The sequence below is a fragment of the Balaenoptera borealis genome (assembly GCF_965194805.1).
Source record: "Balaenoptera borealis genome assembly, chromosome: 2".
NCBI lineage: Eukaryota > Metazoa > Chordata > Mammalia > Artiodactyla > Balaenopteridae > Balaenoptera > Balaenoptera borealis.
The window spans coordinates 49,728,798-49,755,429 of NC_138867.1; the positions used below are offsets into that span (position 1 = coordinate 49,728,798).

At 37.2% G+C, this 26,632-nt stretch overlaps 1 protein-coding gene across 4 annotated transcripts in view; it reads left to right on the plus strand.

Moving 5' to 3' along the window:
* Positions 1–26,632, plus strand: part of NDUFAF2 (NADH:ubiquinone oxidoreductase complex assembly factor 2) — a 180,388-nt gene that overhangs the window by 146,885 nt on the left and 6,871 nt on the right. For 2 of the 4 annotated variants that reach the window (XM_082382499.1, XM_082382500.1), the window contains one exon: positions 15,606–15,791. The exons of the other annotated variants lie outside the window; for them this stretch is intronic. In XM_082382499.1, coding sequence (XP_082238625.1) covers positions 15,606–15,791 — 186 coding nt within the window. The remainder of the gene's footprint in view (positions 1–15,605; positions 15,792–26,632) is intronic. 4 annotated transcript variants of the gene reach the window in all.

Consider the following 26,632-nt stretch of genomic DNA (forward strand, 5'->3'; position numbering starts at 1 on the left):
ATAAAGATGTAGTGAAAGTATAAAAACATGCATGAATAAGTAGGTATTACCACTGGGGAAGGAGAATGTAGATGGGGGGTCACAGAGCATTTTATTGGTCACGTCTGTAGTGTTTTTTTTCTTAAGTTGGATGGTGGTCATATCTGTAGTGTTTTCTTTCTTAAGTTGGTCATATTCTTAGTGTTTTATTTCTTAAGTTGGATGGTGGGCACATGAGTGTATATTATATTATTAGCTATATTTATTTATACACATGAAACAGTTCATTTAAAAAGAATACAATGAAACCTCATAATCATATATTTTAAGAGAACATGTTGGATCCCTGATAGAAAAATAAGATATTCAGAATAAACTGAAAAATGAAATCCTTGAAATTCTGAAATACCAAAAGCACTTAAGGAATTACATAACAATATGAGTAAGAAATAATCAGTGTGGTTTAGGTTTTGGAATTCCTTTTTAAAGACTTAATGCTTATATAGCTTTATTGTTCATTCAGTTATTTATCAAGCATCTAGTATGTGCTTAATAGGTAATATAATTTCTTTGTAGACATATGTTGTACATAACAACTTGTCCTAGATATCTTAACTCTGTTAAATTATGTGGAAACTGCTTTTAGTATCATCTTTTTTCCTCTGTGAAACTGAATTAGTCTGATTCTTTACAGTTGCAAGGAAAAAACATTCGCATATTGCCTTCAGAAATTGGATCTTATTGCAAGTTTACACAGGAGCATTATATCTTTGGTGGTACAGTCATTTTGAGATCTTTGGTTTCCAGGATTGGAAAGGATATATCCTGAGCTTGATCAACATACCATTCTTTATTTACCTACTAGCATTTCTGCCTCCCCAAAGGAAAAGTTGTGGTTGAATGGGTTTACCACCATCCACAATGAAAGGTCCCTGTTGGGCCGAGTTTTATGCCAGTCTATTGACCTCTTTTATACCTAACTCATTTGTGGCTGCCTTTAAACAGACGGAGAAGCAGGCTTGTCCCCATTCAGGAGTGCCTGAAGCCCAGAAATTTATACCTGCCAGTGTAATTCTTGGGCACTTTTGTGACTCTCTGGCTTGGCCTATTCACTATGACCTTACTTGATTTTTTTTCCTTTGTTTTATTAAAGAATTAATATAACAATAATATTTAATAGAAATAATAAATTACCCCAAATTCTGTGGCTGGCTGCACAGTTCTTAACTTTAACAAGTTAATTTACCCATGTATACATTGGCAAATAATTGTAATTTTGGTATGTTTATTGTTTTGTATTCTGATGTTTTCGTTTAACTGTCATGATAAAGGAATTTTAAAAAGCACTTGAAACACAATAGCATAACACATAGATGCTTTTTGTATGTACCTTCTTTGGTATTGACCTCTAGCTTTGTAAAAACTGAGAAAATATGAAATTTGCCATGCTCCTCTAGAAAAATGTGGTAAGAAATGAAAGTGAATCATTTGAGTGTTTTGAGCTCCTCAGAGTCTATACTTGTAACCATAAACTAGTGAGCCTCCCTATCTATAGGTATTTATTTATTAATTGTGCAAGAAATTTTTACGCTAGTTTATGTTGTAAATCTTTTTGGTTTTCAAAAGACTGATTTTAGGTGGGTCTTACTAAAAAGTAGTATCTCAAGTTTCAAGCATCCCACCTTTCTCGGTCTGAAAGGATTGCTTCTTATATACTTCTGTACAAAGCTGAGGTCTGAGTTTGGCCTTAGTTTTGGCACATATTTTCTTCTATTTTGACCTTTATCTGACTTTTAAAGCAGAATGTAAAAGTTTTTTTTTTAAGTTGTATATAAATAAAGTGCTATTATTCATTATTTTTAGATATACATGTGGTCAGGTTCTTCTGAGATTCAGCATAACCTACTGGATGCATATTTTAAAGTGTACAGAATTAGTACTGAATAGTTAACCTTCTGATTCATACCATCAGTCACTAAGACAAGCCCCATTTAGGTTTTAAAACTGGATTTACATCCAGAGTGAAAAAGGTTAAGGGAGTTAAAATGAGATTAGGGGGTTTTTTTGTTTTTGTTTTTTTGTTTTTTATCCATACTTTTTCTCAGTTATCTCACCAAAACAATTTCTTGTAATTTTCCTCTTATTCATTATTGTGATATTCTTCATAATCTAAATTTTAGAAAAATAAATTGCTGCTGATCACTTTTATCAGATGTAATTTGATAATTTAATTTACTCCCTGAAGAGCAAAGGGTGTGGGTGCCACATTTAGCACCCCAACTTTTAAGACTCCCACCTAAGGAATGGGCCCCCCAAACACATAGCTCTTAAAGCCAATGGAGCTTGTATCCATGAGACCCACAAGACTATAGCAAACAAAGAAGCAGTCGTTAATGGACCAGAGTACTCACCACAGCTGTGCAGAGAGAGCAGGTAGAAATGCCCATTTCCCTGAAAGGGCCCCATCTGCATACTTTGAAAGCTGCTGCCTGTGGGTCAGTCTTCTAACGTAGCACACTGTCTAAGGGATGGCTGCAATCCTCCCTGGACACCAGGGAAACCAGCAGACACCTCCCCACCTTCTCCCTCTAGACCACTCCAAGTTGCTGGTATCTCCCTGCCCAAAGCTTGTACATGCATCTGGTGCCCCAGCTTTTGCATCAGCTGCCCAAAGGGACAGGTCACTGGATCACCTGGCTCAATAGACACTGGGGCTTGCATTTATGAGCCCCACAGGACTATAGCAAACAAAGAAGCAGCTCTTAATGGGCAGAGGAGCACCCTTCTCTCCCCACCCCGCCTCCCACAGCTATATACCTGGGCCCAGCACAGAGGAAACAGGCAAAAACACCCAACTCCCAGTTTCTCCCTGGAAGAAGCTTAACTACATACTTTTGAAGCTGCTGCCTGAGGGTTCAGCTTCCAGTCATCCTCCATCTAGGTGCTCAGTACAATTCTGCCTTTTGGGACATTGATGGGTCTTGACACACCCTCAAATACTGGGAGCCAGTAAGATTAAAGAAGGTGGCTTGGACAATCAGAGCTTTGAGAGACAACCAGGAGCTCAGGCTGTGCTGATTGATGAGGTTCATCTTATACATGAGACCACTGTGTCAAGACCAGGAGAGGTGGCTGTCTTATCTAATAAGCAGACACCAACATAGAGATTCAAGGAAAATGAAGAAACAGAGGAATATGTTCCAACCAAAAGAACAAGGTAAGTAACCAGGAACAGATCTTAATGAGATGCAGATAAGTGATTTACCTGATAGAGAGTTCAAAATAACAGTTATAAAGATGCTCACCAAAGTCAGGAGAGCAGTGCATAAACAAAGTGAGAATTTCAACAAAGAGACAGAAAATATAAACAAGTACTAAACAGAAATCAAAAAGCTGAAGAATACAATAATTGAACTGAAAAATTCAATAGAAGTGTTTAACAGCAGACCAGATCAAGTGGAAGAAAGGATCAGTGAACTTGAATACAGGGCAGTGGAATTCTTTCAATCAGAGGAGCAAAAAGAAAATAGAATGAAAAAAAGTGAAGTGAATTTAAGGGACTTGTGGGACACCATGATGAAGACCAGTATACACATTATAGGCATCCCAGAAGGAGAAGAGAGAAAGGGGCAGAAAGCTTATTTAAAGAAATAATGGCTGAAAAGTCCCTAACCTGGGGAAAGAAACAAATCCAGATCCAGGAAGCCCTGAGATTTCCAAATAGAAGGAATCCAAAGAGACCTACACCAAGACACATTATAATTAAATTGTCAAAAGTTAAACACAAGGAGAGGATCTTGAAAGCAACAAGGGAAAAGCAACTTGTTACATGTAAGGGAACCCCCATAAGACTATGAGAAATTTTGTGGGCTAGAATGGATTGTCATGATGTATTCAAAGTGCTGTAAGAAAAAAATTGCCAAGAACTCTACCCAGCAAAGTTGTCCTTCAGAATTAAAGGAGAGATAATGGATTTTCCAGACAAACAAAAGCTGAAGGAGTTTATCACCACTCTGTGGGCCTTAAAAGAAATGTTAAAGGTAGTTCTTCAAGCTGAAATGAAAAGATATTAATTAGTAACAGGAAAACATAAAAATATAAAACCACTGGTAAAAGTAAATACATAGTTAAAATCAGAGTACCCTAATGTTGTAATAGTAGTGTGTAAGTCACTTGTAACTCTAGTGTGAAGATTAAAAGACAAAAATATTAAAAATAACAATGGCTACAATAATTTGTTAATGGTTACCCAATGTAAAAATGTAAATTGTGATATCAAAAACAAAATGTTGAGAGGGAATATAAAAATGTGGAGCTTTTTTATATGTGTGAAGTTGTCAACTTAAAACAGACTGTCATAAATATGTTATATGTAAGTATAAAATATAAGATGTTTTATGGTCACCACAGAGCAAAACCTATGATAGATATACGAAAGATCAAGGGAGAGGAATCAAAGCATAACACTACAGAAAAATCATCAGAATACAAAGGAGGATAGCAAGAGAAAAACAAAGGAATTACAAAACAACCTGAAAATGGTGAACAAAATAGCAACAGTAAGTTCATAATTATCAATAATTACTTTAAATGTAAACAGACTAAATTCTCCAATCAAAAGACATATGGTAGAGTGGCTGCCATATGGTATGAACTACCATACGACCCAGCAGTCCCACTTGTGGGTATCTATCCAAAGGAAATGAAAACCTTATCTCAAAGGGATATTTGTAGTTACATGTTCATTGCATCATTATTCACAATAGCCACTTAGGGAACAACCTAAGTGTCCATCAGTGGGTGAGTGGATCAAGAAAATATGGTATATATACACAATGGAATATTATTCAGCCATGAGAAAGAAGTAAATCCTGTCATTTGCAACAAAATATATGAACCTCCAGGATATTATGCTAAGTAAAATAAGCCAGACAGAGAAAGACAAATGCTGCATAGTATAACTTATATGTGAAATATTTTAAAAAAAAAGAAAGGAAAGAAAAGAAAAGTCAAACTCGTAGAAACAGAGAAAATTGGTTGCCAGGGCCTGAGGGATGTGAGAAATAGGGTGAGGCGGGTAAAAAAATACCAACTTTCAAGTGTAAGATGAATAAGCTCTGAGGATTTAATGTGTAACATGGTGACTATAGTTTATTCACTGTATTTTGTATAATAGAACTATGCTAAGAAAGTAGAACTTAAATGTTCTCACAAAAAGAAAAAAGTTAAATATTTGGGGTGGTGGATGTGTTCATTAGCTCAGTTGGGGGAATCTTCTCACAATATATATGCATATCAAATCATGTTGTACACCTTAAATATGTTACAATTCACATTTGTCAGTTATACCTCAATAAAGCTGAAAATATTTTAATTTAACAAATGCAAGGAATCTAAATAACTAACAAAAAAAAATCAATTGAATATTTTAAAAAAAGCTTCTTGCTTGTTGTATATTAGCTATGAGAGTTTATATATTTAAAATTTAGAAGTGACTAGTCTCATTTGTTATGGTCCAGTTCTTCTGCTTTTGATCTTAGATAGCCTTAAAGCCTGGCTACAATGATAATAAATAACCAACACATTATAAAATAGTATTACAAATCAATGCATTTTGCACTAAGTGTGCCCCAAATCCTGTGCCTCTAATCATATCATTAGCTTAGAAATTTGATTATACTAAAAGCCAAAATACAGTAGTACTAAAAGAAAGTTCCATTTCTGATGGAAGAGTAGAAGTGCTTTTTACTTAAAATAAATGCCACAAATTTAGGTATTTGCTTAATTTAATTTCTTTTATATTAAAAAATGTTTTTCTTTTATTTGTATTTACTTTTATTGCATTAAAAATTGCTTTTTATCTTGAAAGTATGAAGTTCTTGATATGCAGTAATAAGGTTTAAATGTTTTCTAAATTGCACAATTGGTGAAATGTTAAAGAGGAAAATAAAGTTTTTTGTCCTGTCTTCTTTTAAAGTATTTCTAGTTCTATAATTATTTGTTTTGACAGTCTGTCTTCTTAAGACAGGGAAAAGGTATAATTTACTGAGGACTAATAAGCATAAGGGTTCAGTAATTGTCTCCCCCACAAAATCAGACTAATTGCATTATCTGTGGTCACCAAATTACATGACAGTTTATCATAAAAACATTTCCTTTCATATGTGTTTGTTGAAAATAACCTCACTAATAAGATTTTCTATTGAATTATTTCCAGATTTTTATCACCAGATGGATATTTTTGCCAAGAAATTTATATTGCATAGTAATTTAAATGGAATAGTTATAAAAAGTCATGGCATATTATCACACTAGAGTAATACTTGTTAACAAAATTCATTTGTGTATTGGAAAATGCATGTAGTAAGTACAATGATATATTCAGTGAAAGTTAATATATTATGTAATCAACAAAATATCACAGTTGCCTCTCAATTTAAGAAACAAAAGTAAATGATAATCATAGAATGTAAATACTATTAACCTATACTATGAAAATAGAACTCAGCTTTTAAATTTGTATTAGACTTTTGAATCCTAATATACAGGTATTCTTGAAAAACTCCTAGATAGGAACTTTACTAATTCCTGCCACAATTAAAAGATATTTTAGTCTAAAAGGAAAGAAACATTCTTAAGAATTATCATAAAAAATATCCATCTGGGTTTCCCTGGTGGCGCAGTGGTTGAGAGTCTGCCTGCCAATGCAGGGGACACGGGTTTGAGCCCTGGTCTGGGAAGATCCCACATGCCGCGGAGCAACTGGGCCCGTGAGCCACAACTGCTGAGCCTGCGCGTCTGGAGCCTGTGCTCCGCAACAAGAGAGGCCGCGACAGTGAGAGGCCCGCGCACCACGATGAAGAGTGGCCCCCACTCGCCGCAACTAGAGAAAGCCCTCGCACAGAAATGAAGACCCAACACAGCCAAAAGTAATAAATAAATAAATAAATAAATAAATAAATAAATATTTTTTAAAAATCCATCTAACCTGAGTATCATAGAGTTTTTTCTTTACAGAATGAAAGGGTCCAACCCTCATATCTTTGAAGTGAACTCTTTTGTCTAGCAAGTGGCAAAACATCCTACCCTAAGCTTCAGTCTGTGTCCTTATGAACTGATACTGTTCAAAGAATTGACTGTCAGTGTTGCTGAAGCTTGTGCCTAAATACCTGAAAGAAACTAAGTTTACAAGTTCCTAACTTTTGGAGTGCTCTGGCATCACAACACTTCTCCTTTTTGTAATATGGTGTGTATTCATTTTTGAAAGTGAACTCTAGTGATAGATTTTGAAACCATCAAAAATTCTTCAAATACGGGATGTGGATGCACTCTTGACTGTCATAAAAACAATATTGCAAGTCCTTGAATCAGAAGAATTTCCTCAAAGATCACATATAACTTGCCTGACTCAGTAGCTACAGTTGCCATACTATTCCAGTGTTAATAGAACTTATACTCTAGTGGGGGAAACAGACTTGTAGCAAATACCAAAAATGGACCAATACAGATTGTAAATAGAGCTCTGAGGAAAAAAGCAAAGGTTCTAAGAATACAGGGACAGCTTTCTTTAAATGAGATGTTTAGGGAAGCTACTCTGTGGAGGTTATATTTAGGCTGAGACCTGAAGGATAAAAAAGAACAAGCGAGACAAAGAGTGAGTGGCATGACAGCTAGGCCAGATACTATAATGACAAATTTGACAGCATAAGAAATTTTTACTTTTTCATTAAAAAATCCTAGACAAGGTTAGAGGCAAACCAAAGATAGGGTGGGGGTAGCTTTTAATCACAGTACATTCACTGTAGGTACAGATGTAAGTTGATGTTGACTCTTTAGAAATCAGTTTTCCAAATAAAGTTGGCCCTCCATATCCATGGGTTTTGCGTCCATGGATTCAACCAACCATGATCTGCTGTTGGTTGAATTCACAGATGTGAAACCCTTGCATACGGAAGGCCAACTGTAAGAGACTTGAGCATCTGAGATTTTGGTGTCTGCAGGGATCCTGGAACCAAACCTCCCCAGACATTGAGGGACAACTATATATGGGAACCTTTTGATGTAGTAGTTTTGGTGTGAGAAGGTATCCTGAGGAATGATTGAAAAGTGTGTAAAATTTTATACAAGAATGTTGTTTGTAGTATTGTAAAATGTGACGCATCCTAAACATCAGTCTATAGGGGATTGAATGAATAAATTATGTTATCTCTGTACAATGGAATACAAGCTACTATGCAGCCATTAAGAAGGATAATGTACACAGCGGAGGGAACCATCAACAAAAGGAAAAAGCAACCCACTGAGTGGGAGAAGATATTTGCAAATGATATGTCTGATAAGGGGTTAATATTTAAAATATATAAAGAACTCAGACAACTCAATATCTCCCCCCAAAAAATGGATTAAAAAATGAGCAGAGGACCTGAATAGGAATAGGCATTTCCCAAAGAAGAGATAGAGATGGCCAACTGGCACATGAAAAGGTACTCAACATCACTAGTCATCAAGGAAATGCAAATAATGCAAATCAAAACCACAAGATATCACCACACACCTGTCAGAATGGCAGTTATCAAAAAGACAACAAATAAGAAGTATTGGCGGGGATGTGGAGAAAGGGGAAGCCTTATGCACTGTTGGTGGGAATGTAAATTGGTGCAGCCACTATGGATAACAATATAGAGGCTCCTCAAAAAATTAAAAATAGAAGTACCATATGATCCAGCAGTTCCACTGCTTGTTATTTATTTGAATAAAATCAAAGCACTAATTCAAAAAGATAAATGCACCCCAGTGTTCATTGCAGCCAAGATAGTGAAATAAGTCAGACAGAGAAAGAAAAATACTGTACGTTTTCACTTATATTGCGGAATCTAAAAGATAAAACAAATGGACGAATATAACAAAATAGAAACAGACTCAAAGATACAGAGAACAAACTAGTGGTTACCAGAGGGGAGAGAAGTAGGGGTAGGAGCAAGATACATGAAGTGGATTAAAAGGTACAAAGTACTAGGTATAAAATAAATAAGGGGCTTCCCTGGTGGCACAGTGGTTAAGAATCGCCTGCCAATGCAGGGGACAGGGGTTCGAGCCCTGGTCTGGGAAGATCCCACATGCCGCGGAGCACCTAAGCCCGTGCACCACAACTACTGAGCCTGCGCTCTAGAGCCTGCGAGCCACAACTACTAAGCCTGTGTGCCACAACTACTGAAGCCCACGCACCTAAAGCCCGTGTTCTGCAACAAGAGAAGCCACCACAATGAGAAGCCCAAGCACAGCAACGAAGATAAAGCCCCCACTCGCCTCAACTAGAGGAAGCCCGTGTGTGGCAAAGAAGACCCAGTGCAGCCAAAAATAAATAAAATAAATTTAAAATATATATATACCCCGGGATAATACACGGCACGCCTCAGGCTGGTGCAATGTCACGCTGGCCTCTGCCGCCTCAGGCTCGCCCCACACTCTGTACCCCTCCCTCCCACCGGCCTGAGTGAGCCAGAGCCCCCAAATAAGCTGCTCCTTTAACCCCGTCCTGTCTGAGCGAAGAACAGAAGCCCTCAGGCAACCTACACGCAGAGGTGGGGCCAAATCCAAAGCTGAACCCCAGGAGCTGTGCGAACAAAGAAGAGAAAGGGAAATCTCTCCCAGCAGCCTCGGGAGCAGTGGATTAAATCTCCACAATCAACTTGATGTACCCTGCATCTGTGGAATAACTGAATAGACAATGAATCATCCCAAATTGAGGAGGTGGACTTTGGGAGCAAAAATGTGTATATTTTTTTCCTTTTTCTCTTTTTGTAAGTGTGTATGTGTATGCTTCTCTGTGTGATTTTGTCTGTATAGCTTTGCTTTTACCATTTGTCCTAGGGTTCTGTCTGTCTTTTTTTTTTTTTTTTAAGTATAGTTTTTAGCACTTGTTATCATTGGTGGATTTGTTTTTTGGTTTGGTTGCTCTCTTCTTTCTTTTTTTTAATTTTTTATTACTTAAAAAATTTTTTTAATAATATTTTTTTTATTTTAATAACTATTTTATTTTATTTTATTTTATTTTATTTTATTTTATTTTATCTTCTTCTTTCTTTCTTTCTTTCTTTTCTCCCTTTTATTCTGAGTCGTGTGGCTGACAGGCTTTTGGTGCTCCAGCCAGGCATCAGGGCTGTGCCTCTGAGGTGGGAAAGCCAAGTTCAGGACACTGGTCCACAAGAGACCTCCCAGCGCCACGTAATATCAAATGGCAAACATCTCCCAGAGATCTCCATCTCAACTCAAAGACCAGCAAGCTCCAGTGCTGGACACCCTATGCCAAACAACTAGCAAGACAGGAACACAACACCATCCATTAGCAGAGAGGCTGCCTAAAATCATAATAAGGCCACAGACACCCCAAAACACACCACCCAGACGTGGACCTGCCCACCAGAAAGACAAGATTCAGCCTCATCCACCAGAACACAGGCACTAGTCCCCTCCACCAGGAAGCCTACACAATCCACTGAACCAACTTTAGCCACTGGGGACAGACACCAAAAACAACGGGAACTATGAACCTGCAGCCTGCAAAAAGGAGACCCCAAACACAGTAAGATAAGCAAAATGAGAAGACAGAGAAGCACACAGCAGATGAAGGAGCAAGGTAAACAATGCCCACAAGACCAAACAAATGAAGAGGAAATAGGTAGTCTACCTGAAAAGAATTCAGAATAATGATAGTAAAGATGATCCAAAATCTTGAAAATAGAATGGAGAAAATACAAGAAACGTTTAACAAGGACCTAGAAGAACTAAAGAGCAAACAAACAGTGATGAACAACACAATAAATGAAATTAAAAATTCTCTAGAAGGGATCAATAGCAGAGTAACAGGCAGAAGAACGGATAAGTGACCTGGAAGATAAAGTAGTGGAAATAACTACTGCAGAGTAGAATAAAGAAAAAAGAATGAAAAGAATTGAGGACAGTCTCAGAGACCTCTGAGACAACATTAAATGCACCAGCATTCGAATTATAGGGGCCCCAGAAGAAGAAGAGAAAAAGAAAGGGACTGACAAACTATTTGAAAAGATTATAGTTGAAAACTTCCCTAATATGGGAAAGGAAATAGTTAATCAAGTCCAGGAAGCACAGAGAGTCCCATACAGGATAAATCCAAGGAGAAACACGCCAAGACACATATTAATCAAACTATCAAAAATTAAATACAAAGAAAAAATATTAAAAGCAGCAAGGGAAAAACAACAAATAACACACAAGGGGATCCCCATAAGGTTAACAGCTGATCTTTCAGCAGAAACTCTGCAAGCCAGAAGGGAATGGCAGGACATATTTAAAGTGATGAAGGAGAAAAACCTACAACCAAAATTACTCTACCCAGCAAGGATCTCATTCAGATTTGATGGAGAAATTAAAACCTTTACAGACAAGCAAAAGCTAAGAGAATTCAGCACCACCAAACCAGCTTTACAACAAATGCTAAAGGAACTTCTCTAGGTAGGAAACACAAGAGAAGGAAAAGACCTACAATAACAAACCCAAAACATTTAAGAAAATGGTAATAGGAACATACATATTGATAATTACCTTAAATGTAAATGGATTAAATGCTCCAACCAAAAGACATAGACTGGCTGAATGTATACAAAAACAAGACCCATATATATGCTGTCTACAAGAGACCCACCTCAGACCTAGGGACACGTACAGACTGAAAGTGAGGGGATGGAAACAGATATTCCATGCAAATGGAAATCAAAGGAAAGCTGGAGGGCTTCCGTGGTGGCGCAGTGGTTGAGAGTCTGCCTGTCAGTGCAGGGGACACGGGTTCAAGCCCTGGTCTGGGAGGATCCCACGTGCCGCAGAGCGACTGGGCCCGTGAGCCACAATTGCTGAGCCTGCGCGTCTGGAGCCTGTGCTCCGCAACAAGGGAGGCAGCTACAGTGAGAGGCCCGCGCACCGCGATGAAGAGTGGCCCCCACTTGCCGCAACTGGAGAAAGCCCTCGCGCAGAGACGAGGACCCAACACAGCCATAAATGAATGAATAAATAAATTAATTAATTAATTATAATTTAAAAAAAAAGTAGTCAACCTTTAAAAAAAAAAAAAAAAAAGCTGGCGTAGCAATTCTCATATCAGACAAAATAGACTTTAAAACAAAGACTATTACAAGAGACAAAGAAGGACACTACATACTGATCAAGGGATCAATCCAAGAAGAAGATATAACTATTGTAAATATTTATGCACCCAATAGGAGCACCTCAATACATAAGGCAAATACTAACAGCCATAAAAGGGGAAATCAACAGTAACACAATCATAGTAGGAGACTTTAACACCCCACTTTCACCAATGGACAGATCATCCAAAATGAAAATAAATAAGGAAACACAAGCTTTAAATGATACATTAAACAAGATGGACTTAATTGATATTTATAGGACATTCCATCCAAAAACAACAGAATACACATTCTTCTCAAGTCCTCATGGAACATTCTCCAGGATAGATCATATCTTGGGTCACAAATCAAGCCTTGATAAATTTGAGAAAATTGAAATCGTATCAAGTATCTTTTCCGACCACAATGGTATGAGACTAGATATCAATTACAGGAAAAAAATCTGTAAAAAATACAAACACATGGAGGCTAAACAATACACTACTTAATAACCAAGAGATCACTGAAGAAATCAAAGAGGAAATCAAAAAATAGCTAGAGACAAATGACAATGAAAACATGGCGATCCAAAACCTATGGGATGCAGGAAAAGCAGTTCTAAGAGGGAAGTTTATAGCAATAACGTTCTACCTCAAGAAACAAGAAACATCTCAAATAAACAACCTAACCTTACACCTAAAGCAATTAGAGAAAGAAGAACAAAAAAACCCCAAAGTTAGCAGAAGTAAAGAAAGCATAAAGATCAGATCAGAAATAAGTGAAAAAGAAATGAAGAAAACAATAGCAAAGATCAGTAAAACTAAAAGTTGGTTCTTTGAGAAGATAAACAAAATTGATAAACCATTAGCCAGATTCATAAAGAAAAAAAGGGAGAAGACTCAACTCAATAGAATTATAAATAAAAAAGGAGAAGTAACAACTGACACTGCAGAAATACAAAGGATCATGAGAGATTACTACAAGCAACTATATGCCAATAAAATGGACAACCTGGAAGAATGGACAAATTCTTAGAAAAGCACAACCTTCCGAGACTGAACCAGGAAGAAACAGAAAATATAAACAGGCGAATCACAAGCACTGAAATTACTTGTGCAGAAAAGGGAACCCTCTTGCACTGTTGGTGGGAATGTAAATTGAAATGTAAATCGGATCATACAGCCACTATGGAGAACAGTATGGAGGTTCCTTAAAAAACTAAAAATAGCACTACCATACGACCCAGCAATCCCACTACTGGGCATATACCCTGAGAAAACCATAATTCAAAAAGAGTCATGTACCAAAATGTTCATTGCAGCTCTGTTTACAATAGCCATGACATGGAAGCAACCTAAGTGTCCATCAATAGATGAATGGATAAAGAAGATGTAGCACATGTATACAATGGAATATTACTCAACCATAAAAAGAAACGAAATTGAGTTATTTGTGGTGAGGTGGATGGATCTAGAGTCTGTCATACAGAGTGAAGTAAGTCAGAAAGAGAAAAACAAATACCATATGCTAACACATATATATGGAATGTAAAAAAAAAAAAAAGGTCATGAAGAACCTAGGGGCAGGATGGGAATGAAGACACTGACCTACTAGAGAATGGACTTGAGGGTACAGGGAGGGGGAAGGGTAAGCTGGGACAAAGTGAGAGAGTGGCATGGACATATATACACTACCAAACGTAAAATAGATAGCTAGTGGGAAGCAGCCGCATAACACAGGGAGATCAGCTCGGTGCTTTGTGACCACCTAGAGGGGCGGGATAGGGAGGGTGGGAAGGAGGGAGATGCAAGAGGGAAGAGATATGGGGACATATGTATATGTGTAACTGATTCACTTTGTTAGAAACTAACACACCATTGTAAAGCAATTATACTCCAATACAGATGTTTAAAAAATAAATAAATAAATAATATATATAATATATTTAAAAAACACATATAAGAACACTCTTTTTAAAAAAATAATAAGTAAGTACAAGGATGTAATGCACATCACAGGGAATATACTCAATGTTTTATAAGAACTTTATTAGAGTACATAATTATAAAAATATCAAATCACTATATTATACACCTGAAACTAATATAATATTGTCAGTCACCTATACTTTAACTTAAAAAAGTAAAAAATAGCAAAGAATAAGTAGTAAAGTATACATTAATTTCAAAAAGATAATATACATCTATGTATTGACACCAAAAGATATCTGGAAAATATTAAGTGAAAAATCAGTTTATAACACAGCATGCACATCTTATTTATAATTATAAATATACAGTTGTAAATGAGATATATTCATATTATAAATGTATGTGTATTATAGCACAAAGTATATAATTATATACTCCAGACTTTTCAACAGTGAATATGAAATTGTAAGTGATTTACACTTTGACTTCATAGATTTTTGTTTAAATTTCAGTGTTTGTTTCAGGATTTATTATTATAGAAAAAAAGTGATTTTGAGGGGAAAAAAGAACATTCAAAAGGAGCTAAAGAAAGATTTGTTTACTCCTTTGCTAGTTTACTATTTCAAATTTCCTGTTTCTTAGTAAACCCAAAGGGCAGGCTGATTAAATGAGAAGGATATGGCAATAGCAGGCAGTTACCAGTTAGCTTATATTTGCTAGTTTATCATTTCTCTCTTCGTACTAGAATTTAAGCCTCATGAGAGCAGGAACTGCCTCGTGTCCCCTGCTGTATCTCGTGGATCTAGAACAGTGCCTAGCTCAGAGTAGGAGCTCAATCATATCAAATGAGTATGTAAATGAAAGTGAAAGAGAGGTTCCAGCTGAGGTCTCTTGGTGAGTGCCTTAGGAAGCCCCTTGCTTCTCTGCCCTTGATTTCCTTTTGCCTTTGTTCTTATTTCTCAGTGACCATTTGGCTGCCCTCCCCCCAGTTCCCATAAGAATTCTCACCCCACCTTGTTTCTTCATTTTCCTGTCTCCATTAGGCTGGGACACTCCTGAGCCTTTCTTTTTCTCCTGGCACCAAACCTAAAGGAAGCCTGTCTCCTCAGCTACCACTGATGCCCAGTTGAATTTACACCTGCTTGCTCACCTGATTGCCTGACCTTTAGAAATCACTCTACAATCCTAATTAATATTCTAGCCTTTTCATTTCTCTCTTAGGAGAAAAAATGTTTCTGTGGTTCCTTCCTTTTATCGTCTCTCCTTCCCACCATGTCATTTTGGTTGGTTTCATCAGCCGCTACTCTTCTGGGAATTCCACCCTCCTCCCGGTATAATCGCTGCAGACAGCCCCAACTGCCTGTCGGTGCTACTCACATTGCCTGAAGTGGGTGTTGTTGTTATTGCTGGTGTCGTGGCGGTTGTTTATCTGACTGCTTTTTAGTTGGCCATGTGGTCACCTTCTCCCACTCTCTACCACTACCTACCCTTTCCCAAGCCTATCCTCTTATTTCTACCTTCTCCAATCCCACAATAGGAAGGAAGATACTTGGACAGTCTTTGGAGGTGTGTGGACTGGAGAGCTCCATTTGAACTGAGGGTCACTTACCCATCTACCTCCCCACAGTACCCTTGCCTCTTTGGGGAAACAGTACCAGCTGTCCCTCTGAGATGTCAGCAGCCTGTTTTCAAGTCTCAGTCAGTTGTACTCACTATGGATGAGGTACTGTGATTCTATCACATTGTATTTTTTATTGCAAGTATGCTACACTGTGGTTAAATTGCTTAACATATATATACTAGGCAGGGAATATAACCATCATTATAAAACCATTTCTCTGAGGGAAAAAAAGTGTTTTAAGTCCAAAATAATTGGTTTATTTTTCAACTTTCTTACTTTAACGCCTTACTAAGTTAGGAACTTTGTGTTTGAGTGGTGATATATTTTAAGTCAAATACTTACTGGTTGGCAGGTAAAAGGTACACGAAGAAAAAGAGAGAAATAATTTTTTCTCAATTTTCAAAAGAGCAAACTTAGTCTACTTTACTACATTGATTTTTTCAAAAACTAGTGTAAGCTTGCAGGAGTATAAATAAATTTGTACCTGTCTTTTCTCAGTTTTCAAGTTATTAAGACTTTTCTAGCATATGAAGAGAAGGGCTTTAAGTCACTTAGAATCAGAATTTGTTTTATTAATGGAATATGATTTATCATTGATTACTAGCTATTAAAGTTTAGATTTGGACTTATAACTAGCTATTGAAGTTTAGATTTGGACTTATAACACAATTGCAAAATACAAATTTAATCTGATCTTTCAGCAGTTAGTAAAGTGCATATGCAGAGCCAAATTCATTAATTCAACAAATATATATTGAACACCTATTATGTGCCAGATATTCTAGGCACTGAGTAATGGGGGGAAGAAGGAGGAGAGGAAGGAGGTAGAAAGGGCAGTCAAAAACCCATTCTCTTTGAGATAGCAGAATATATATATGCACTTACCCTGTGCCTTAGCAATCCAACTTCTAGAAATCTACTCAGAATTATCTGGTAAAAATACATGATTTGGCATAATTCACTATCTGTAATAGAAATAGTGAATATGACATAGTGAAAGTCTAGAAAACAACCCAAATGTCTATCTGTTGATAAGCTATGGTATGGCTATACAGTGTAGGCTGTCTGCCCACCACACTCCCTGCGCCTGAAGCAAGTCCTTTCTTGAAGGGGGAGCTAATCAGAGTATCTCCATGTCTGTCCTGGGCAAGTTTGGGATTTGTTCTAAGGACCCATTAAAGAATTGTTAGTGGGAAGTGGCATGAAAGGTCAGCGGTTGCTACGTGGACATTAGATCATAGAGGACCAAGGAGACCTATTAGGAAGCGGTTGTAATCTAGGCAAGAAATGTTGTTGGCAATGAAGATGGAGAGAACCACACAATTCAAGATACATTTTTGAGGAAGAATTGATAGGATTTAGTGCTAGGTGGATGAAGGTGGTAAAGGAAAGTAGGAATAGTTTTAGTAAATGTAGTTGTGTAAGGGAGGCTGACTTAGCTACTGCTGGCAGAAGTGCTGCTTCCCACCATGAGGACATCCCAGTAGCCTCTTCCTCTTCCCCAGATCCTGCCCAGGTTTGCCTTTGATATGTCAGAAAGGCTACTTTAAGAGTATGGTAGTTAACTTTCAGAGCTGCCCGTTAGCTGGATGGCCTCTCTCTGTGTATGTGCAGTGGGACGTCACCTTGGAGCTTGTCTGGATCTCAACGTGTGAAGAATGGGAATAGGGTGAGGCCTGACTGAAACAAGGCACAGCTGCCAGGTGTCAGGGGAACAATGCAGTGAGGCAGACTCTACTGAGCCCAGCTGTATGCTGAGCACTGCGGGGGGCCTGCTGAGAACTGTGCAAAGCAGTATGAGTAGAGGAAAGAACGCAGGGGAGACAGAAGCTTCCGTTTCAAGTCTAGGCTAATTGTGTGACCCTGAGCTAGTCCTCTGAGCCTCATTGGTCTTGGATATATTTAATTTAAAATGTCCATTAGACATCCAAGTGGAGACTTCAATTAGATAGTTGGCTATATGATTCTGGAGCTTGGAGAGTGGTCAGGCCTGAAAGTATAAGTTTGAAATTCTTCAGCATATATAGAAATAATTACCTAGGGAGAAAGTATAGACAAAGAAGATGGCCTAGAATTGAGTCCTGAAGCGCTTCAGTATTTGGAGGTTTGGCTAAGAAGAAGGAGCTAACAGTTCGACACAGAATACTTGGATATTTTATAGACATCTCAAATTCATTATGTCTAAGATGGAACTCCTCTTTTTCTCTGTTTCCTACTATGGTTAATGGCGTTATCCGTCATCATTCATCAGACACTTGGGGATTGTTCTGGTCTCCTTCACTTCCACATACTTGGTGACCAAGACCTTTCTCCTTTTGAATGTCTCAACAGTCTATCTTTTTCTCTCCCCCTCACTACCATTGCTTTAGTTCCTGCCCTCATGATTTCTCACTTGCATTTCTGCAGTAGCACCCAAACTGATTTCTCTAGTCCAGTCTTGCCTCCCTCCAATTCAGTTTCTACAGTTGCCAGAGTCATTTTTTTAATGCCAAGTCTCTTGCTATGGTTGCCAGATTTTACAAATAAAAATACAGGGCACCTAGTTAAATTTAAATTTCAAACAATAATTATAAGTGTGAGTATGTCCCATGCAATATTTAGAACATACTTATACTAAAGAATTATTTGTTTATATGAAATTCAAATTAACTGATCATTCTACTCTTCTCTCTGGAAATCCTAGTCTTGCTTCGAAGTCAGAATATTTCAGGATAAAATCTAAATGTCCTAACATTGCATTATAAGATTCAGCGTGTTCTGACCTCTTCATGCCGTATGAACCGCTTACAGTATCCTGAATTTGCTGTGCTGCTTTACTCCTTCATACCTCTGAGTGTGCACTTACCTCTTCCCAGAATGCCCCCTCTTCTCAGTTTTCTGGTTAATTCCTGTTGTTAAGACTCAGGCATCATCTTCTCTAGGAAGTCATTTCTAACCCCCTACTCCCCACCCTGTGGATAATAATAGGAACACGAACTTTTCTTCTGCAGTCTCATAACATTCTTTGCTTGATATTATCACAGAACTTATCATATGTAAATTTAATTAATTTTCCTAGATTGTGAGTTCCTTAAGAACAGGGTAAAAATTGTTTCTTTTAACTCTTTATCCTTGGCACGTAGTGGGCTCTCAATGTGTGAATGAACCAATGAATGAGTGAATGAGAAAATAGGAAAGAACCCATAAGCATTAGCCTGGTACTTGGCCATTGGTGCTAACTCAGCTCTTCCCTACCTTGAGTCCTCCAAAAGCCACCGCCTTTGCCTGTCCTCCTCTCTACCCACAAGGAAGCTTCATAAGAGTTGGAGCCCGGTTTTATCCTCTGTATCCCCAGGGCCTTGAACTGTAGGTGCTCAGTATATATTTATTGAATGAAAAATGCATGAATGAATGAGTATATCTTTCAGGGCTCCAGGTCCTGTTGTCCCTTTCATCGGGGGACAGTATCCCTGCATTAGGTCCTGGGGAGGGAAACCTCTGGCCATGACATTTTTGAATCTCTAGGGCAGATTCTGTATAGCGGGAGCTGCAGCTTCTCTAACTCTGTGTCTCACCTTCTTGCCCAACTCCTCTACTTCCCTTTCTCAACCTAGGAGAGAAGAACTCTTTTCTCCCTGTAGCAGCTGGCACATAACAGCTCGATAAATGTTAGCAGTCATTCACAGATGGAACCTTCTTTTTCCTGCAGGGCTCCAGCCTCTCTGCCATTTCTTTCCCACCCTCAAAGTCCATGCCCGGAAAGCCATGGGGACCTGACATTGCCTTCTCTTCCAGGGATTATGGTCTTTCCCCTTCTCACACAAGGGAGCAAGGTTTTCTTTGTCTCCCACCAGGGCAGTTCAATTAAGTAGGACTAATATTAAATGACTCTAATTATTTTTTTATTAATGTTTAACTGCTAAATTCCTTTTTCAATTAAATGATTGTGTCTTTATGCTCAAAGGTCTTTTTTTTTAATATATATATGGAAGTTCATTTGTTTTATTAAGGGAAATACCACCTGCAAAATTATTAATGACTTGAGCTCTGTGATTAGTTCACTTTAGTGACATTTTGAGATTTAATAATTAATCTGGCTCAAGTTCAAAGAAAGAAAACTCAATGCCAGAAATTCCTAGCCAGCAAGGAATATAAACAAACCTTAACAATTGTTCCCTCAAATAACAGGAACCATTGAGATCAACTTCTTGCAATTAGAAGTGTTTTGAAAAAATGAAGGAGAAAAGTTCAAGAAAGCATGTCAAAACAACAAAACTCAGTCTACATTTTCATTATTGTGATTGATCAAAGTCTGTTTGCAGCAGACTTGAATGTGAATAAATTAAAGGTGACATTGACTTGGCAGAGGCACACTAGTGATTGGCAAGAACACATAGCAGGAGCAGCTTCTGTAAGCAGAACTTGCTTGGTTGTTGTTTCATTCTAATAGATTTCTTAGCAACCCAGTGCTATCATACTAACCTACGCTCTGTCATTTATTTACCATTTTGGCTTCTACTCCCACCCGGGCAAGATTAAATTCATTTTTGATTACTAATCTAGCAGGCATCGCCTCTGTTCTGAGCACAGGAGTACCTTTTGGTGATCTCATAACATTTTGGTGACCTCATAACCTCCCCTCTTTTTTTCTCTTCTCTCTTTCATACATTGAAAAAGGGTGATATAATAACTTACTATTTCATCCTGGCAGTTCAACTTGTAGAACTAGATAATGTAGTTTAATTAAACAATTTGGCAATATTTTCAAGCTTAGGCATTGCTTCTGCTATTGTTAGGTCTAAATTGTTTCTTGGTATGTTATAAAGTTGACACTGTAAAAAGAATATTCATCTTAGAACATTTTGAAACAGTTACAAATCAAATTCCCCTTATAATCATGTTGACTGCGGGGTGGAGTGTGTGGCATATACTGGGAGGCTACTTTCTGGAGGAGACCATGTTACAGTAACCATATGTCTCTAAGGTTTGAGGACCTGTACCATACTTTATGTCAAGTCTTCACTTAAATCTGTTTACTCCATCTTTTTGTATTCTTCAAAAATACTTTTAAATAGACTCAAAAGCAGTGTAGTCATACTTTAAAATTTTTAATGTTCATTAAAATAAAAATTATTCATTAGTATGTATAGTTTAAATTATGGAAAGAAAATGGGGCTGTCAAAGTCAAATATATTTATATTATGTATATCACATGGTCTAGTGAGAGGTGAAAATGTATGAGTAGGGGAGAATGTATTTAGTAATTTAAATATTTTAGAAACTTGATCTGTTTCTAAGACCAAAACTTTCATTGTATCTTTATCTTATGTGTACTTTGAAAAGTATATATCTACATCCAGTAGTTATTAAAGATATATTTACACTAAGCTTTTGCCACAAATGTATTGCTAATTTATAATTTTAAACTAAAACTTTAAAAAAATTTAGGTTCCTGTTTTTTGTATGTAATATAACTGGATCATTATGATATGGCCATGGTTTTGTTCCCGTAGAAAACTAAAAAAGAATTCAGTGACATGGGCAATTTTATCAATATCTGTTAAGACTGACTCTTAAGTCTTTACTTGCTTTTGAATATAGTAACTTTCTAACAATGAAGCACTGTTGAATTTACTTTAAACTGTATTTAGATTTTTTATCTTGGGATTTCTTTTGTACTTAAGTTTGAACGTAGTTATATATGGTATACGTGGAATTCACAAGTACTTGAAACCAAATGGAGACCATTTATAAATACCAAACTCCAGAGGAGTGTGGAGCCAGACTCTCAAAGAAGAAATAGGTTGTTATGTATAACTGTATTCTGCCTGCCATTTTTCCTAGCTGGGTTCATAGCACTTTTAGAACAAACTTTATAATTCCCTAATAAAGAACTGACCATTAGCTCTATTCCATTTCCAGGTCTATCTGTATAAAAATTATAAAATAATTTTGAAGTCTATTATAGTGGAATTTTATCTTTAACATGAATATCACATATATATGTACATAGAGTGTATTACTGAAATATTCCTTGACAGAAGAATTTTCGCTTTACTAGGCTGAGACTCTAAAGAGAGAAATAGGGTTAGGGGATTAAGCTCCTGAATTATGTCATGAAAACCATTTTTCTTTTTTATTTATACATACATGTGGCACATACAAATAACCACACTAAATTTAAAAATACTAATGATACTTTACATAAATTATTAATGATGGGTAATTTTTAATTTGTATTTATCTGCCGTTGTCCACAAGGTATATGTGTAATAATAGATATTCCTAAATGCTGTTGTATGTATGCTTAGATCTATATCCAAATACTCAATTCCGTTTAATAGCGTAGACTCAGAATTGTTCACTCCTTCACCTTCTGTCCAAGTGTGGCCCCAGAGATGCAGAATGACTTGGATACCTGAGACAGAAAAATCTTTGGGAAACTGTTTTAACTCACTCAGATATTTCTCAGCCCTTTTCTTTCTCCAGTACTCTCTGAGTAATTAAATTTTCTTCCAGTCAAGATGACTTCATCGGAGAGCACTGTGGACAGCTCTCTCTCTCTTCTCTCAGATGCTAGAGTACGGTTCCAAGGTTCAGGTTTGCATTGCCTCAGTGTCCTTTATCTTTCCCAAGGCATCATCGCAGAGACCTCTAGTCCTATTCTGCCGTTTGTTTCACCTCTTTTTTATAGTCCAAGTATCCAGATCTGTTATAGTACCTCCCGCAGCTATAACTGTATATTAGAGCTGATTTCTTCACCATTTTGGAAAAGTCATGTGTACTAGATTTTCACATAAGGGACTATATGATTAGAGTGGGATGATATAATTCCTAACGTCTTTGAGTCAACGTGTTTGAAGACTGCATTTTCAAGCTTTAATTTTTGTCTGTATTTTATTAGTTAAAAAAAAACAACTTTAAAAATGCTTTTGTGATTACCACACTTAGCAATTTGCAACATGTAGTACAACAACAGGACAGCTACCAAAAGGGCTCTTAAGCAGGGCTCTTAGCAAAGAAGTGGCACTGAAAAGGACTCGAGCTGCAACCTTTTGGTGGCTTGAGTTCTCATCACTGAATTAATAAATAGTACACAATAAATAACCATTAACTTGTCTAAACTACAAAAACAGGGTTAAGCTTGTTAAATGCATCCAGAGCTTTTTTTTAAAATCTTTTTTCAATGTAATCCTTCACAAACAATGGTAATTTATAATTTGACGTAGAAAAATATATAAATTCAAACATTTAACACAATACTTTTCACAGCTGAGTTTGTCTATTTTTCCAATATTAAGGCTCTGTAAACAACTCAAGCCTAAGCTAATTTGCTCCAGCTGAACACCCCTGGTGCCTGTTGAAATGAGAGAGATTGTCACAGAACAGTAGTCATTCATAAACAATATACTTAGGAAAAGTTTTGAAATATCAGATTTTGGTACAGCTTGTGCTTTCTCTATTGTCAGTATGGTTTCTTTCTCTTCTTCCCTGAGATTGGTTGAGAATGATATCCTTCAGTACTTCACTCCAGGGGACTCTTTGATGTGACCTTCTCAGAAACGAGTTAACCTCATGCATGACTTTCTGATTGTCCACCCCACCAGATTCAGCTTCAGTGGAGAAGGGCCATTGTTGACATACTGCTTCAAATCCCAGGCCAGGGAAGCCAGGACAGTGGTGCAACACATGGAAGGTTTGGTGGGCAGAGGCTCTTTGTCAGGTGGGAGTAGGGAGGGAATGAGGCATCATCTGTCTCCCAGGTAGTACTATTAATCTGAGGGCTGCATATGGTCACAATAGTCCTCTTGCATTTCAGGCTGTACTTCTCCTCTATTTAGTGGTAACTGACATCTTTGCAGAGCTTGAGAAGTCCTTCTGGTGGGGGTACAGTGATGATAACCCTCAAAATCTGTAGCAGTAGTTTCAATGCACAATGTGATGAAGCTCCTCATGGGCTCAAGGAGCTGGGAGTGGGTAGACATAAAGTCAAAGGGCATTGAGTACCTAGCAGAGTGTCCCAAAGTCTAACATTTTTCCCTGAAATGAAGTCCTTCATTCTGATATTTTTGGCACTATTCATTCCTTTATGTAGATTCAAGTTTCCATATTGTATCATTTTTTCAACGTAAAGTATTTAATACTTCCTTTAGTGTTCTTGTAAGAGAGGATTGCTTGTGACAAAAACATCTATTTTTTTTTTTTTTGTCTGAAAATGTCATTATGCCTTCATTTTTAAAGGATGTTTCCACTGGATATAGGATTCTAAATTGACAGTTTTTATTTTCTTTCAGTATATTAAAGTCATTCCATTGTTTTGTACCTTGCATTGTTTCTGATGAGAACTCAATAGTATTTATCTTTGTCTCATAAATGTCTTTCTTTTGTAGCTTATTTTAAGATTTTCTCTTTTATCATTAGTTTTTAGCAATTTGGTTTTGATATGCTTTGGTTTTGTATTTTTCCTACTTGGAGTTTTTTTAGTTTCTTGGATATATAGATTTATATGTTTATTTATTTGATATATTTTTTAGTCATTATTTTTTCTCCTTCCTCTCTCTTCTCTTTCTGTGATTCCAGTTACATGTATGTGAGACTGCTTAATATTGCCCCACAGCTCACTGAGGCTCTGGTTCAGTTTTTAAGCTATTTTCTCTCTCTTTTGCTTCAGTTTGGATAGTTTCCATTGCCTTGTTTTCAGATTCATTTTTCTTTTCTTCTGCAGGGTCTAATCCACTGTTAAGCATATCCATTACTTTTTTTATTTCATGTATTGTATTTTTCACCTCTAGAAGTTCCATTTGGTTCTTTTTAAATGTTTCTCCTTTTTTTCTCTTTGTTAATTTTTCTTTTAAGTCTTTGAACATATTTATAGTAGCTGTGATAAAGTCCTTATCTATTAATTTCATCATTTCTATCATGTTTCTGTTGACTGGTTTTGGATCACACTTTCCTTCTTCACTTCTTGATTGGATGATAAACATTGAAATAGTATATTGTTTACTGTCTGTGTTTTGTTGTCTTCCTTTTAAAAATGTTGAGTTTTTTTTTTTTTTTTTGAGTATATTAATTTACATGTGAATCAGCCCAAACTTTTGGAGGCTTTAGTTTTAAGTTTTGTTCAGGCGGCTATAGAGCAGTACTGTTCAATAGGAGTTTCCGCAATAATGGAAATGTATTGTATCTGTACTTTTCAGTATGGTAGCCACTAGTCACATTTGGCTACTAAACACTTGAAATGTGCCTAGTACAATTAAGGAACTAAATTTTAAAATTTAATTAATTTAAATAACATTTGGCTAGTGGCTACTGTATTGGACAGTGCAGGTCTAGAGTTACCTCAACTCTTGTGCCAATTTATTCTTACTCCTAAGGAGTGATCTTTCTGAAGTCTTTATACTAAATGCCCTGCAGGTTTGGTGAGGCATCTCTGGCTGATTAGAACTTGAATGTCCCCTAGTCTCAGCTGCAGCAGGTGTTCAGTTTACAGCTCCCCAGTAGTTATTCTTTAGCCAGAAATTGACCTTCCTGGCCCTGTAGAGTCTCATCCTACCCACATACAGTTTAATACTCAGCTGAACACTCAAGGGTACCCCTATACAGGTTTCTAGAACTCTTTGTGTGTGTTCTGGTACTGTACCCCACAAATTTCAGCTTCCTCAGCTTTCCTAACCAACCATCTCTATCTCTTTAGCTCAGCGAGATAACCAACCTCTGCTTGGGTTCCCTGACCCTGTGCAACAGCCTCCAGCTGAGGTGATACAGGGCTTATCTCGTTTATTTCCCCTCTCTCAAGGATCACAGTACTGCACTGGCTGTTGTTTAGTATCTGAAAAGTTTAGTATTTTTGTCCAGATTTCTAGTTGTTTATGGCAGAAAAACTAGTCTGGCACCAGTTACTCCATCTTGTTTTCAAGCCAGTAGATTATGTCTTACTAACACCTCTGTTCTCAATCCAGTGGTAATGCTTGCTGCCTTTGTTGGAGACTGTAGCACATTAAATTGGAGATTTTTTCATCCTGGCAAAATTATGAATTTTGTTCATTCTTCATGAGGACAGCAATTGATGTAGGGATCCTGCTATTTACAAAATGTTCACAACAAATAGTTATTCAATGTATGTCACAAATTAGTGGGTTAAATTTTTAAGGACTTAAAGATATAGGTATTGAGACTACATTTCTACCCTGAGATGAGAAAGAGGGACAGATATAAGTTTGGTGTGTTTATTTTTAATGGAATAAAATAAACAATCACTATTTAAAAATCCACCTGTAACATCTTCTGTTGTACTATTACTGCCCAATAGCCAGTTCTTTCCCAGTCTTTACAACAGCCCATAGAAGAAGGCAGTACTGTAATCTCCATTTTACACGAGGAAACTGAGACACAGAGAGGTTAAGCAGCATTAGCAAGGTCACAGCTAGCAAATGGCAAAACTGAGATTTATATGCAGTTAGTCTTGCTTCAAAGCCCATGTTTTTAACTGCAAACTTTCAGAAGATCTAACAATGTGAACAGTATGCATATGAGTATTTGAGATGTAAATTTTATATATACATAGTCACTGTATTCCCATTTTCAGATAAAGAAACTGAAACTGAACAAAGTTAACTGACTTTCTTGGTGTCACAGATAGTAAAAGGTAGATTTGAGATTGCAACTATGTGTTTGGGTCAAAGAACTATCTATGTGGATAGTCATCAGGGTTCTTTTTTTTTTTTTTTTATGAAAAAGTGATATATTGGAAACAAAAATAGGGGTAGAGGGGCTTCCCTGGTGGCGCAGTGGCAGAGCATCTGCCTGCCAATGCTGGGGACACGGGTTCGAGCCGTGGTCTGGGAAGATCCCACATGCCGCGGAGCAACTAGGCCCGTGAGCCACAACTACTGAGCCTGCGCGTCTGGAGCCTGTGCTCCGCAACAAGAGAGGCCGCGATAGTGAGAGGCCCGCGCACCGCGATG